Genomic DNA, 15,483 nt, shown 5'->3' on the forward strand with positions numbered 1-15,483 from the left:
GTGGAACCACATTAATGATGTGCAGAGGTTGCCCTTTGCCTTTATGTCACATTTCAAGTGAAAATTTGACTTGGCATGTTTACATAGGATTTCTTCATCTTCCTTTTTAAACCCCTATGGGCAAACTGAAGGTGAGGGGAACTAAGATTATTATCCCTGTTTCTCAGAGGAGCTTTTCTTCATGTACACCCTCACAGATGTCGACATTTGGTTAGGCAGTGTACATAGAAGCCCCAGATTATCTAGCGCTTCAGGAAGTCTGTTTAGCTAAAGTTAGGAGTAGTTACTTTGCTGCACCTTTTTAATTTACTCCATTTTTCTTACCTGGAGACCTCTGTGCTTAACCATACACCTATGTTATAAAGAGAATATATATATATATATATATATATATATATTAGATTGAATATTGTCGTCCATTCCATACCATGTTTTAGTTCTACTGATGTTTATGTCGATAGACTCCACTTGTGCAGATGTAGACCTATACTCACAGGAAGCATAACAGATGGTGTACTATATGTCATAATGCTATAAAATCCAACAGGAATTGACAATTGAAATCCCACCCTGGAGTTTGCCTCTTTTAGCTTTGGCATAATCTTCTCAGGATTTCAATTGCAAAGTCAAAGAGAATAGTCTAGCACATGGGGACTAGTTATCTGGGGCAAATGCGGTCTAAGGTTGACAATGCAAGGGCTATGTTTATGTGCATCACGCTTGCTATACTGAATGTTTCCCAGAGTGCAAGAACATCCTCCCCTGAATTCTATTCCTCTTCCCACGTCCCAGTGCTGCCGTGGAAAGTAGGCCAAGTGAGCACCAGGGCGTTGCTTTTTTAAGATGATCAGTTTGTCAGTGTGTTTTTGTGTGTGCTCAGGACGGCTATTCATGTGGCTTGACTCGATAGAACAAAGAGCAGCATTATACAATTTGCAGCACTTCCAACAGCATGGAAAAGGGAGAGGTTAGAAAATAGGGACAGGACAAGTGTGGATGAAACAAAGACTAAATCTGGCTTGTACTCTAATTCATTTACTTCCTCTTTTCCACCTCTTTGTTGCAGCAAAAAGGTCCCTTGCCAGTAACACTCCTTTGCAGGATCATACTGTACTCTAGCTGGCATGGATTATTTTTAGCTATTGCTGTGCAGCTTTCACCTTGACTCCTTCTAACTTGACATCATAATTAACATTTCTGTTAATAGTAGCATGGTTCAATATTAATAAGGATCTCTGGCTAAAATCAAAATCAGATGCAGAGAGGTGATGAATTGTACTCCATTGCTTCCCATGCCATCAAAGGATGATAATCCCTGTAGAAAAGAATTAGAGGCACTGATGCAACATGTTGAAAATATACATTTTGATGGAAATAACTTGAGAATTGTTGTCTTGCAGCTGGAGAAGTATGAGTGGAAGTTGGAAGCACCTCCATCACAGGGGTCAGCAGGCAAATTAAATCCTCCAGAGTGCCGAAGCAAATTCTGCACGTTTGTTTATGCACAGACGCTCTAAAAAAATAAAAATAAAAAACTGGAAGGTTAACGCTGATACTTCCCATTTTGGAGGCCGACGCAACATGTGCCCATACTTACTGATTAGATTTTTAATGACTTTCAAAGTCAGTTTTTTTTTTCTATTTTTCTGAGTGTCACAGTCTGTTTGGCAGCAGGGTCGCCTGTATTATGAGTGAATATGTTCCGATTTAAGGCTGAATAATCAAATTTGCTTCACTTCCATCAACGCCACCGAGAAATGTGAAGCTGCGTGATGACTTTTTTAAATAAGGAATTTTAGATAGGCCCACAAAACAGTGATGGACACAATCGAGACGGGGCATTCATGAGAGCGAAGGTACCCTGGGTATTTGGTCATGTGTATTTTGGTCTAAATTTCCAGGGGATATTTTAGATGTTAATAGCCCTGAAGTGGTCTCGGTTTCTTATTTAATTTCTCTCGCCTTCTTTAAATGTAATTCGCCCACAGACTGCGCCGCGAGGCTCTAAACCGCGCAGAAACTCTCTCATCATTTCCACAGCAGAATGGAAATGCAAATTGTGCGCACGGGCAATGCCCTTGATAGAACTCACCACTGCACACAATTAACATGAGCACTCTGACAGAAGTTAGTGACGAAATGTGAGGTCACACCAGCACTGAGTCAGAAAATGTGCTTGTTTTTATCAAAGACAATCACAAGAAAAAACAAACTATACTCGAAAAGATACACAAGTCGATTGATTATTATTATTATTATTTTTATTTTTTATTATTTTTATTATTGTTATTATTATTATTATTATTATTATTATTATTATTATTATTATTATTAGTAGTAGTAGTAGTAGTAGTAATAATAATAATAATAATAATTATTATTATTATAAAAACAATAATTATATACTTTTTTTTATCTTTATATGACCATTTTATGAAAGGTTTTGTCCTGTTTACAAACGATTGCTTCTTTTCTTTTTACTTTCTTTTTTTTTTGTGTGTGTGAATCTGCGGGAGCGATATCTGATAGATAAATCTGTGTTGAGATTTAGCCATCTTGTCACTTAAGAACACAGCTGCCTCATATCGACACAATGATCTCAAGTGTAACCAACGAGGGGCGCTGTCCGTCTATCAGCCATAACAACCTGACATGGATAGCCCGGGATGATTGATCTCGTCACTCTTGCCCATTTGTGTTTTACCGCTATAATTAAAAATAACGCGCAAAGTGTATTTTAATATGAATATTATTTGAATATGCCAAATCGAATTGGGGGTGTGCATTTATCAGGCCTGCATTAGAGCGTCCTGGAGTTTGCAAATGAGGCTCTCAAAAGCGAAATTTAGAATATTTTCTAAATAGATTTGTGGAGAGAGAGAGAGAGAGAAAAAATCAGCTTTAGAGTTTTGATAGTTGTGAGGGGAAAAAAGATGGTAAGTGATAAAAAAAAATGAAAAGAAAAGATTTAGCTCAGTTTGTATTTTTCTTTCTCGTGGTAATTTACACCTCATGTGTAAATAAATGAGTAAATGACTGGATTAATTAATAAATGCATTTTAAGCAAAATTGTAAGTCTATTTTTTTTCTTGTTTTGCTGTAAACAATAAGTGGGCTGATTGTCTGTTCCATATGGAATCTGGAATGATGCGTAAATGTAGGCGGATTTGATTAATACTTAATGGAAAAAAATATATAAAAAAGAGACCTCTTTAAGACAACCTCTGTGATAAAGCCGTGAGCGAGCTTACTCGTTGGGTGCTAATAAGATTTCCTTCCCCCCTCCTTTTGCCAATCAATCCATTAGGAAACAATGCAGGTGAGCATAATGAAAGTGTTGTCCCAATAAAGTGCATCGATGGACAGCTGGGCAGCGGCCGGCTGATTGACTTTGCCTTGACATCTGGGAGGCCCGCTGGCCCCTGGCACGCGTATAGGCTGATGTCGCCATTTACATGCAAATTTAAGGAGATCATGAGGGCCTCGCCCCGTAAATTCACACAAAAAAGAAGACGTCACCCTCAATACGGAGGAGGCTCGTCCCGTCGAGACGGGAGGTCTTCCAAGTCACACTCTGTACATTTTTATTGGAAACCACGCGTCCCGAGGAGTTTGGGTTGATATCAGTGTTCAGGCTCAAATCTTTGGGGGTTCACTCATTGTGGTCACTGAAAAGAAGAGCGAGATAACTGCCCCCCCGCCATCTCATCAGCCGGTCATTTAAACGAGCATTCAGCGTGGCTCAAAGCGACGGTGCAAAGGATCAGAAATAGTTTACACTTGTTTCTCCCTCTTGTCACCCATCACTTACCTCTTGCATACTGTTGAGAAACAGGATATTTTTGGGGGGAGGGGATGAGAAATGTGAAAAATCTTAAAGATCCTTTAATATCCACGGCGGTGCAAAGTTTTCAAGCATGCAACCATTAAAACAAACGGGGATCAACACTTCTTTTATTTTGATGCTAACATTTCACCTAATGATGGAGAGCGCATTTTCCACGGTGTAAGCCCTCCACGCAGATGATCCCACAGAATGAGCTGAGACGGATTCAGGCTCCGCGCCTCAGTGTGTGGAGCAGCTGACTCCCTCTCTCCACGTCCAGATGGCTCCTGCACACAGATTTGCATTCATTTTCCTTTAATATCTTCTGAAATAGCGGGACAGCTGCATTTGTTGTCAAATACGGTTTAAAACTCCCTTTCAGGACAGCATCGTTACCTACGTGACGGGTGTGGAGATCCATTTTCTCTCTCCAGTCAACAGTATCAGATCTAAGAGGATTTGTCTCAAAGTCTCCTAATTTGATAATCAGATTTAAATCGCCTTGGTGCGTGTAATCAGGGGTTAAGTTCTAATAAGCGACTTGAAACTGTGCAAAAAAGGGACACGGGTTCTGTGCAAAAAAGATATTTGCAATCTCGGTGGAACAGGCAAAATATTAACAACATGCGTCTAAGATACTTTTTTAATTGATAGATTCCTCTTGAAAATATCCATGATATTTTTGTTTCCTTTTACAAACTGAAACTTGTATTTCTTTTAAATAATAATTTTTAAAAGGAGTAAATAACCAAAAACAGAAAGAACACTTTCATTTTGTGTTTGAGCAATTTGGCAATAGATTTTGTAGAGGTGAAAGCAACAGCTTATAATTCACTTATCTTTGGCAGCAGCTATTAACCCTCAGCACCAGCTAGATAGATTGCTCAGGATATAGCACACATCTCTCTTCCTCGCACCCTCCCCTCTCGCCCTCCATCCTCTCCCCCTTTTCACCACTAATGAACCGGATTGCTTGCTTGTCCCTCTCGGACAGAGTCGGACATGGAGGCAGTTGGCTCTTTAAAAATGATTAAGATGTTTCTGATTATTGCCGATTTTAAGAGACGTGCATGAAATAAGGAAGACACAAAACACGGATTTCTTTAAGTTTGTTTAATGTTGTGAGACATCGTGATTTTTTTATTACTATTTCTTTTATTCCACAAAAGGAGTCAATAAATCTGACTTCATCTTCAGTAAATAGAAAAGCCTAATTTATCGTAACATATAAAGATTAACTCGTGTCTGAGTTTTAAACTTAGTTCTCATTTCGTTCTTTTGCGCAGTAAGTTAAAAATATTCGCTCTGCCATGTACTGCAAAACTATTTAAAGTCAATTATAAGCTATTAAAATTTCTCTGTGAAAAATTAATGTCAATTAATAGATTTATAATCGTGTGATTCTCATAAAACAGTGTTATAATAATGAGATATTAATTACTATTAAATAACCGGCAGTGAACATGAATAAAGTGTATGAAATAGGGGAAAAATCTCAGTTTTAACAAACAAGAGCTGCCTTTACTAAAATATAATTTATGGCCTGTATTCTCATAGCTATTGAGATGCTTTCGATACATAATTGAACAAACCCCATCAAGTCAATTTGAAATAATGCTAGCAAATCTAAACGAATAAATACATCAAAATCTATTAATTTTAATCCAGTACAATAAAACTAATCACAGAAACTGTGATCATTAGGCCAGCTAAAAATAGTAAGCAATGAATCCTGATCTCGAGTTATTATTATGTATTTTCTTTTATTATTTTTCTCCTCATTATGTGTGATGGTTACATCCCGGTTGAATTTTCCATATCATTAAAAAAATCAAACTCACCACATATAGGGCCTAAGCAAGAGGAAAGTGGAGCGAATGAGTGTTCTCGGGCTGCTGAACTATAGGGCTGTACCCGTACAGTGGAGCGCCGCTGCCTGACAGGAACCGTCAGAGCTCCATATATGGTCAAAGCCACGCCCCTTCAGCGTCATATTCTGACAGCGCCTTTCCCGTGGGTTTAGAGTTTTGGCTCCCGGGAAAGATTTCAGTCCTCGGGGAAAGAGGGCTTAGTTTTGCATGTTCCCATCCATCCTGCACGACGCGAAAGGGCCCCTTATCCACCTCTCCTGTGTACAAGGAACACCTCCACTGGTGATCAGCCTTTGCCTGTGTTTGTCTTGTGGAGAAGCAGCAGCACCTTTTTCAGGAGTGGGTTTTTTATTCAGCAAGAAGTCCTGAAGGTTTTGGATGCGGTGCTTCAGGGATGTGGGCACTTTGAGAGCAGCATCACCCACAAACATAAACAACTGCCATCGATTTTTCTGTGAATAGCACAAAAAAAAGAAGAAGAAGAAGAAGAAGAAGAAGAAGAAGAGGAAGAAGAAGAAGAAGAAGAAGAAGAAAAAAAGGACAAAAAAACCAGAGGAACAATAGCAACACAAAAAAATCTTGTCTATTGAACAATTCACTTTTCCAGTCTGTGGATACCGCTCTAACTAAGTACAGCACTTTGAGAATTGTTCACATCGGACGGACTGAAGAGGGAAGCAAGACCTGTGGACCGGGTTTTCCCTCGCAAGTCTGAATCGGCTCTCTCTACTTATCCCGTGAAAAAAAAAGAAAAAAAAGAAAGAAAAAACCCTGAAGGATAACGCGCTTGGACGTTTATTTCCCTAATTTCGCAGGAGGCTCTTTTTCGCGCAAATTGTCCTAAATGTTTGGGATTCAGGAAACTATACCGCGGGGTGGGACGACGATGAAGGAGGAACCGCTGGGTGGACTGAACTCGGTCCGCTCCTGGATGCACACAGCTGGGGTGGTGGATGCAAACACAGCCGCCCAAAGGTACGCATGCCAAAAGCATCTGATTTTTCTCACGCATTCCCTCCTCATCATATCGACCCCTCAATCCCCTGAATACTCTGTATCAATTACGGTCTCCCAATAAATGCCCCCCCTTCGGCTTTCCGTTCTTTCATTACATCAGATTACCCATTATTGTGACAAATCAAGAAATCTCCCCCGTACTCAAGCGTGCTTCTGCATCTCCAATGTTTCCATCAGCTTCTCCATCATCTAGTATCCCCGGTGTCCGGTGCTTAACCGAGATGGTCTCTTGTTTTCTCCCCGCAGCGGTGTCGGCTTGGCACGGGCACATTATGAAAAGCAGCCCCCTTCCAACCTCAGAAAATCCAATTTTTTCCATTTCGTCCTGGCGCTGTATGACAGACAGGGTCAGCCGGTGGAGATCGAAAGGACAGCTTTTGTGGACTTTGTGGAGAAAGAAAAAGTAAGCGCTGCATTTTTTAAAATAAATGCAACCTGCACATAATCAGCACATGTATCGAAATTATGTTCTCTGAAATGGCAAAGGGTTACTAAGGGGAAGTCACGTGTAATATTGATTTTTTTTTAAACTCAATCCGCTGATAACAGGGAGTCGTTTTAACGACTAAAGCCGGTTCTCTTCTTTTGCATAAAAAAAACTGTACATATAATATATTAGACCAGGACGCAGAGATGTGGTAGTGATGGGCACTTGTTTTTATTGATGCTGATTTTCACAAACTGTTGTTTTCTGCAGGAACCAACCAGTGAAAAAACTAACAATGGGATACATTACAAACTACAGTTATTGTACAGCAACGGTGAGTGAAACTATCAATAATATTCTACAAACACGTGAAAACAGAACAAAAAATAGTTTGGCTGTGCGTAAAACCAATAATAATAATAATAATAATAAAATAAATAAATAATAATAATAATTGTTGTTGTTATTATTATTATTATTATTATAATTATTATAAAGCAGACTATAATCTTTTTATAATTTGTTTAATCACTCTGAAGTTTTTACATGTTTCTGAAACTTTTCTGGTAAAATTTCTTTTTGTAAAATGTATTGTAATCAGTTCCTTAAAATTCACAAGTGGCCCTATTTTTCCTCTCTCCCCAGGCGTCAGAACAGAACAGGATCTTTACATACGGTTAATCGATTCTATGACGAAGCAGGTAAGCTGTTGTTGCACTTGTTTCCACACATATTGCAACCTTGCACACATCCATTTGTGAAAAATCTCAACATGCCGTGCAAATCGTCATCCCTGAGGTGCACACACACACACACACACTACCCTAAATCTGCTTGCAAAATATGCAGTTTGTGGCACAAAATAAAATCAAATTACAGGCGTAATAAGAAGAGACAGCTTCCATTTTCACTGTTTACGTTTGACCCTATCATATTGCGAGACTCCAAAGTCAATTTTACTCCGCCAGAGTTGGGCTTCTTTGTAGGCTCAGTTTGTCCAGCATTAAAATTTAAACACTACCTCTGCTCCATATGATCTGATTTGACTTTTCTTACAAAGAGTCAGGTGACGCTCTAAATATATATGCAGGGAATATTAGATTTTTAAAATTAATTCTAAATAACTTTGCAGAAGTGGATTTAATTTATCTTAATGAAAAATATTTGAGATAATTTTAGCACAGGGTGCAGTTCTTATCTAACGCAAAGATTTGCGAACTTATTATAAGGAGGAAATTAAAACATACATCCTTAATTTTGGCTCCATTCATCATGTTTTGTTATTAAACAGAGGGTTTAGGTAGAGGCTCGTGAATAGAGCCGTGAAGCCTGGACCACTGGTCACAGACAACATTCCTGTGTGAATGATCCGAGTCAATGACGCAGAACAAGCAATTTATGGATTTCTGTTTCCACAGCTGCAAATAGCGACATAAATCAAACCAATATAGATAATCACCCGGTTCCCAGAAAATATAATAAAAAAAATAAAAGAAAAAAAAAAGAAAAGAGAAAATTATTTATATAGAAATAAAAAAAAATGCCAGGTCAAATGGGACAGCTTTTAAAAGCAAGAAGAGTGATGCGACCTGGTTCAGATATGTCACTTTTTCAAAGTCGTTTTCCTCTATTGGCCTGGAGCGTGCCAGAAAAAAAGAAAAAAAAAAAAAGGGAAAATAATAGAATTTATTAAAATATATTAGTGGCAACAGATAATAACAAGATAAAATATCATGCTCTTCATTTCTTGAGTCTGTTTTAATTAGATTTATTATTTGGGATATTTCGTCAATAACGTGGTTCTTTGCTCGCATTTCCACTTGGTGCCGGTTCAGTACGAGGGAGTAAAGTGTCTATCCTTAGAAATGGAAGAAGGAGGGAGGGATCGAGGGAGGGAGAGAAGAGCGGCAGAACTGATAGCTCCACGCCATCTGTTTCAGCCAATGCTCAAAAATTACTCAACCGTACCGCCAGACACCGCTTTTTATCCACAGAAAGATCATTGTTAGCGGCTCAAAATAAACAACAGATTGCCCATTAACACTTTCCCCCAAATATCCCCAGATTATAAGCATATTGATGACACTTCTATTGGATCTCTCCTTATGAAAATCTCTCTGTCTCTCTGTCTGTCTGTGGGAGCTACAGGATTTTATCGAGATTAATAAAAAAATACAGTTTTTATTATTATTATTCCTATAATTATCATTACCGATTTTTTTATTTTATTTTTAATAACTGCTATTAATAAATATTGTTACAGCTATTAATATTGTTGGAGTAGTTTTTAATTGATAATTTAGTCAGATTCTTTTTTTTATTTTGTATATGATTTGTTATAATTTATAACAGCTTTTTTTAATGACTCAACTGTTTCTTATTCAGCCTTTGCTCACATCTATTATGTTCCAACATCATGTGTATTCATGTCCTGATTTATTTTATTAAGTGCAAAAGCAATATTTATATTAGTCCCCTTATTTGTCATACACACAAATGAACATGCATTTAAGAGATGACTGTATTTCCATCTTATTTTGTTCCAAAGGCCATAGTTTATGAGGGTCAAGACAAGAATCCAGAAATGTGCAGAGTTCTTCTCACTCATGAAATTATGTGCAGGTAAGCATATTTTATTTTATCTTATTTTTAAATTCAGTTTTATTTTTTGCTTTGACCATTTTTGTGGATCAAGGCAACAAGTAATTCCCCATTTCTTTTCCTCAATATGTTTTGACACTAATGATCTGGTGCAACAATATAAACTGTCCTCTGGTCCTTCAGCAGCTACACACACAGAGAGCTGCTGTCATTTCCAACTTTGATAGGATGTGATTCAACTTTGATATGAATATGACAGTGAAAATGAGCTGACTGTCTTTTTACTGAGGGCAACTGTAATGTATAATACACAGACAGTCACAAAGCATAGATGTAATTTATCTTTTCTTTCTTTTTTTATTTTATGTTAATATTTTAGGAGCTGCATGCCAGTATTTAAGCCTGTCAGAGACAATGTGTTTTCAGTTACACATAAACGCTGCATGCTGTTGTGCTTTGCATTATTTTTTTTTATTTAGCACATCGTCATTTCTTGGTTGATCCCACCTGTCAACACTGATCAGCGAGCCTTTTAGTGTCATTTAACCACATAAATCTCAACTGCTCATATTGCGCTGCTATTCATCGGCGTCATTGATACTAAAAGGAAAAACGCCTTTTGTTGTTATTGTTGAGCTCAGCATGAGCTTTGTGAACATTGAATTTGGATACTGTCGGTTAACCTCTGCTTTGTTGCACCGGTGCATTGTTCAAGTTACTGCTTGAGAGCAAGAGCAGCATGAGAGCTGAGAATGATTTGTCTTTTTTCATGCATAAACTCATCACTCACGCTCAATTTATACATGCATCCATCACTTATTTGTGACACGCTGAATATGGTTGTTCTTTGGAGGTAATTTTTTTTTCTTTTTTGTCATGAGGAAGTACATTTTGCTGCTGAATAAAATAGCTGCAGCCTATTCTCACATATATACATAAAAAAAAGAAAGATTTTATTTGTTATCTAGTTCTGCCTTATTTATGTTTTTAGGCTTGGAGGACACTACTTTTGAAATACACATTTCTTTTATATTTTCAGCTATAAACATCTTTATTATTGCCTATAGTAAATAAGGGATATTCAGTTTTTGACTGACAGTAACTTTCCATTGAATCTTTGTTTTTCTCTTTGCACCATATGGCATAAATCAGTCTTATTCACATATGTTTCTATGTTTTCATTTCAAATGGAAGCTGACTATATATTTGTTTATTTTTGCAGTTTTGATTCAAGTCCCAATCAAAGAAGTGAGAGGCAGCTAGCTATAGACTTAGGGAGGAGATGGTTGAAACATGTGCTGGAAGATAGATTAGTGCTTTTGAGGCCATAATTGATAAATGCCCTGCAGAAATATTGGTTGAGGGTGGCACCTTGCATCTCCCTCAGAAATAGCAGCTTGGCAATTAGAGGTAAACAAAAGCTGAAGCTGTGAAAAGTGACTCCCCTGCCTCCTGGCCCAATCCCCACACCCCTCCCCTTCAACACTAAGCCAAACAACACAACATGTTGTTTTCACCATTTTTATCAGCCATCAGCATCAATGGAACTAGATAGATTGAGTGAAGAAAGTCTCATGGCATTTTTTTCCCTCCCTTTAATATCAAAACCACTCAGATGCACTAAGTGAATGTATTTTTAATTCTTTAGCAAAGTATTTCTGGTCTTTCAAATCACCTTTCTGTGTTTCTGCAGCCGATGCTGTGACAAGAAAAGCTGTGGAAACAGGAACGAGACTCCGTCAGACCCAGTGATCATTGACAGGTAGGCTTTGTGCAATGTCCTGTGTGTGTGTGTGTGTGTGTGTGTGTGTGAACAGGTAATGAGTAAGTGAATGAGTGAGTGTCACGCTGACTAAACGGATGAGTGACTGAATGGATGAACAGGCACATGGATGAGCTAGTGAACAAATTAGATCCCTCCTGGTGTACCAGACGGCCCACTTGGGCTGACTTGCATCTTACAGCCCACAGTGTGGGAACTGTGGGTGATTCTGTGTGAGCGGCTGAGGGGCGTCTTTCCCAGGTACCTGTGCACCGAGGGGCGGTCACCACCTGGATAGGGTTTGTTCAATCACAGGTGGTTCAATCACTAGAGGATCACGCTGGGAATACTCCTAATTAGCTTAGGCAACTTTGCATTTATTTGGCTGGCTTCCTGTCTTTGTTTATGACAATGATGCGTACACTGTCGATTTTTTTTCATTGACTGTCTCCTTTTCTTGAGTTAGCTGTGAGCTTGGCGCCATTAAAGTTTTGTTTTAGAACTTATAAACATTTTATATTTGCTGTTTTGTTCTTCACCTTAAGGGAAGTTGTATTTATGTCACCTTCACTTTCTAAAGAGGGACAAGAAATGGGCTTTTCACTGGCACTGACATTTTTCCCACATGACAGGCAGAACTATATGCTCTGGTCAGTGTGAATATATTTAGGTAGGGTGGATGAGTATGTGTGTATGTTTGTGTGTCTGTGGTGGATATAGAGGTGAGGTAGGGGGTGTAGTTTGAGCGCCGTTCTCAATGTAACTCTCACCACGTAGTAGGAGAGGCAGCAATGCTAATGTTTGACTAGCCGGAATCACTGTTTGCTTAGCGGAGAATGCCTGGTATCTGACAGAGGGGACAACTCTCTTATTAGTAATCAAATAGGGCTGAGCAGTTGTTGCTGCCACTCCACTCCAGCGGCTTCTCATGCATCAGGAAGTAGGAGCTGGCTGCCCTGGGAGCCTGGATGGATTACCAGAGCTACTGCTGTCTGAACTCAAGCTCACACAGACACACATGTAGATAAACGCAGATACACACTCAGATGAGGACACAAATGCAGACAGACACCTCCACACACATGCATGCACATCTAGTGTATGTTGTTTATGCTGTTGCTGTGGGTGAATGTTTATATTTTCATGGTAGTTTCAGTGCAGTGGGGTGAAACTACATCTGCTACCACACACATTCTAAATGTATTAGTGAGGTGCATTTATTAATGACGAGATGATACTGCAAATATAAACACATAACTTGAGATGCTCACTGCCGGATTTCCGCTGCTTTTATGTTTGCTTTGTGTTGCTCTGCTGCCTTTTTACTCTTCAGAGTTTCGCACAGCATTGTTCTTCAATCTGCAGGACAAAACATGTAACTTAAGTACAATAAGTAAAATGAATGCATGTAGAATTAAAGTCAAGAAGAAGGGGTGGGAAAAAAAGAACAGGGGAAAAAAGAAGCGGATGGATATTGTAAGCTCAACTGGCTCAGGGAGGGCTCGGATTTTCATTGTGACGAGTCTGAATAGGAGTAAAGTATCCCTTTCCTTGCACAATGAGCAGCTCTGTTGAAACACAAAAGCATATGTTCCTCATTAGACCCTCCCATTGTCTCCATGTCGTAACTATGAGCCCGTCAGCTCACCCTAACAGACCCACACAGGTTCCCAGTGACTGAGGGAGGCTTGCGGAGAGGGGTGCTTGTGAAAGGTTGCAGGGTTTAGCAAGAGTTACGGTCATGACCAGAGCACATTGTAGGCTTACTTACTTTAAGATTATTTAGTGCAATTACTTGACTTTTCCCATGGTGCATATGGTTAAGCTTTTAGTTAAAGCTTCCATGTTTTACAGCCATTTCTGTTACATCTGTCATTTTCTCATGCACATCATTAGAGGCACCTGTACTGCGGTCGCTGCTGGCAGAAACTGATTATTTCCAATTGAGTAGAACACAGTTGAGTGACATAAACCTAGAGGAGAGGTTTGATTGTTGAATCAGGCACGTCTCATCTGTCTACAATTACAGCATGAAAACCAGCTAGCTCCGCCACATTTCCGAGAGAAACAGTAGCATGGGCGAACCTTAAGAAACAGATTTGGAGTGAATCATTGATGGCGTTCGTTCTCTGTAACATTTTCCCAGATGGTAAGAGGGGAAAGCGCACACAGCTAGCTGGCATCTAGCGAGACATTAACTGGCGTTCCCATGGATCTGGCATATCCAACGGAGTTTGGGAAACTTATCATTCCAAATGTGTCCTATTTTCCTGCGGTCAAGCCAGACATCTGTTTACCCTATTTTCTCTCTGAGTTTTGATACAGATTTTCACTCAGATTTCTAAAGAGGAAGGATTCTCTTTAAAAAAAAAAAAAAAAAGAAAGAAAAAAAAGTTGGTTAGATATAAGCCCAACAGCTGTCACAAAGTTTCAGCTCTGCTTGGTCTTTAAATATTTCAACACTTACATTTGATGCCCTTGCATTATTTATATTCATTTTTGGATGAAGAAAGGCCCTAGTTTTGTTGCATTTCAGTGGTTTTATATGCGCTGTGACTCAAATTTTTGAATGTCCTTTGAAAAAATGTGTGCATATTTAAGTCTAAAAGCAAAAAGAAAAAAAATCTGTGGTATATCAGTAAAATAATTGTACTTTTTTTCAAATGTTAAATCTGAAAATAATTTTTTTTTTTTTTTTTTTTTTTTTGTGGGGCGCACATCAGACAGAAGAAACAGTAAATTGATCTGGAGAATAATGGCAGCATTGTTGCTACGACTGCATCACTTTGCAGTTTGCATAAATCCAGCAGTGATACAGATGCCACTTTTATAAGTTAATGGCACTTTAAAGTAAGTGGGGGTGTCGGCTTATTTAGTCAGTAATTTGAGTTGTTAGAGTTATAGTGATGAGGTACCCAATATCTGATTAGATGGTTTTCCCATTTACAGTACACGGAGTGTATATCCAAACATAACTCAATTTACGATGACTCTCCTGGTCTGGTATCTGTCTTCACTCTTCTGCATATTGACTTTGTCTTCTCTTGTGTGAAAGATTAGATACATTGCTCAGGCTTACACATGGATTTTGTAATAAGACAGCACATGTTGAAAGACGAGGGAGAATGACTCATTTTGCCTGTTGGGGTCACGGGTCACATTTTACTCTGGGACGATTGGGCATTTTATGCAAGCAGATCAGAGACAGGCGTGTGATATTAAGGTGTATGAGAATTCAGGTTTTAATGCTTGTTCATAGAGTTAAACATCCTAACTCAATTTATGCCACCATTCACAAACAGTTTGTGAAGCAGACCTAAACATGTCAGCTCTATTTATTCCAGTGGCTACGGCACTCCCTTTCACTTCCTGTCACAAAGGTCAAAGAGCGCTGACCTTTGGAGTGCAGCCCAGCCACTGAATAATTCATGACATTGACTTGTTTTTCCCTGTTTTTTTTTTTTCCTTCCCCTCATCTCCTTTTGGTCAGCACACATGGTTGTGCTGTGGGAGGCTTTTATTCATTTAGCTCATTTATAAAGGCCTCGCCGCACCTGTTCGTGTGTTAATGCAATTAAAATTTGGCCTAATGTAAATTTTGCTTAGCTTTCTGTTATGTCCCTCATTAGCGAGCCTGTATTTTCTAAATGACTTTGCGTTATCGTTCATTTGCGGAACACCTACGAGGTCATTTCCCAGAGTGCACTTGACTTGTTGTCAAGTTGTTTACCAGAAACAAAAGACTGCAGCCTTAGAACGCCTCATGCACAGCTCCCTCGGCCTTCTAAGAAACAAATCGGAAAATTTGCGTGCTCCCATCTGGTTTTTGCAAAACCGTGATTACCTCCAAAAGCTGAACAAATGCCAGTATTTATAAGGTCAGCCCTTTATGTGGAAATGTGATGTAAATGAGAATCAGTGAAAGGGGACATTAAACAAAATTAAATTCATTGTCTCCTTTAATGTCATTTACATTTTT

The 15,483-nt window shown here is 38.8% G+C and overlaps 1 protein-coding gene across 8 annotated transcripts in view; it reads left to right on the plus strand.

Annotated features, from left to right (window-relative positions):
* Window positions 1-5,882: 5,882 nt before the first annotated feature.
* The window catches only part of LOC121655420 (transcription factor COE3), a 66,875-nt gene continuing 57,274 nt past the window's right edge, over window positions 5,883-15,483 (plus strand). For 4 of the 8 annotated variants that reach the window (XM_042010036.1, XM_042010037.1, XM_042010034.1 and 1 more), the window contains exons 1-6: window positions 5,884-6,672; window positions 6,961-7,117; window positions 7,412-7,475; window positions 7,787-7,842; window positions 9,690-9,763; window positions 11,436-11,504. In XM_042010036.1, coding sequence (XP_041865970.1) covers window positions 6,542-6,672; window positions 6,961-7,117; window positions 7,412-7,475; window positions 7,787-7,842; window positions 9,690-9,763; window positions 11,436-11,504 — 551 coding nt within the window. In that variant the 5' untranslated portion in view covers window positions 5,884-6,541. Of the gene's footprint in view, window positions 6,673-6,960; window positions 7,118-7,411; window positions 7,476-7,786; window positions 7,843-9,689; window positions 9,764-11,435; window positions 11,505-15,483 lie in introns of all 8 variants that reach the window. The other 4 variants (XM_042010032.1, XM_042010033.1, XM_042010038.1 and 1 more) reach the window with 2 other exon arrangements.

This window comes from Melanotaenia boesemani, chromosome 16, assembly GCF_017639745.1.
Source record: "Melanotaenia boesemani isolate fMelBoe1 chromosome 16, fMelBoe1.pri, whole genome shotgun sequence".
Taxonomy (NCBI): Eukaryota; Metazoa; Chordata; class Actinopteri; order Atheriniformes; family Melanotaeniidae; genus Melanotaenia; species Melanotaenia boesemani.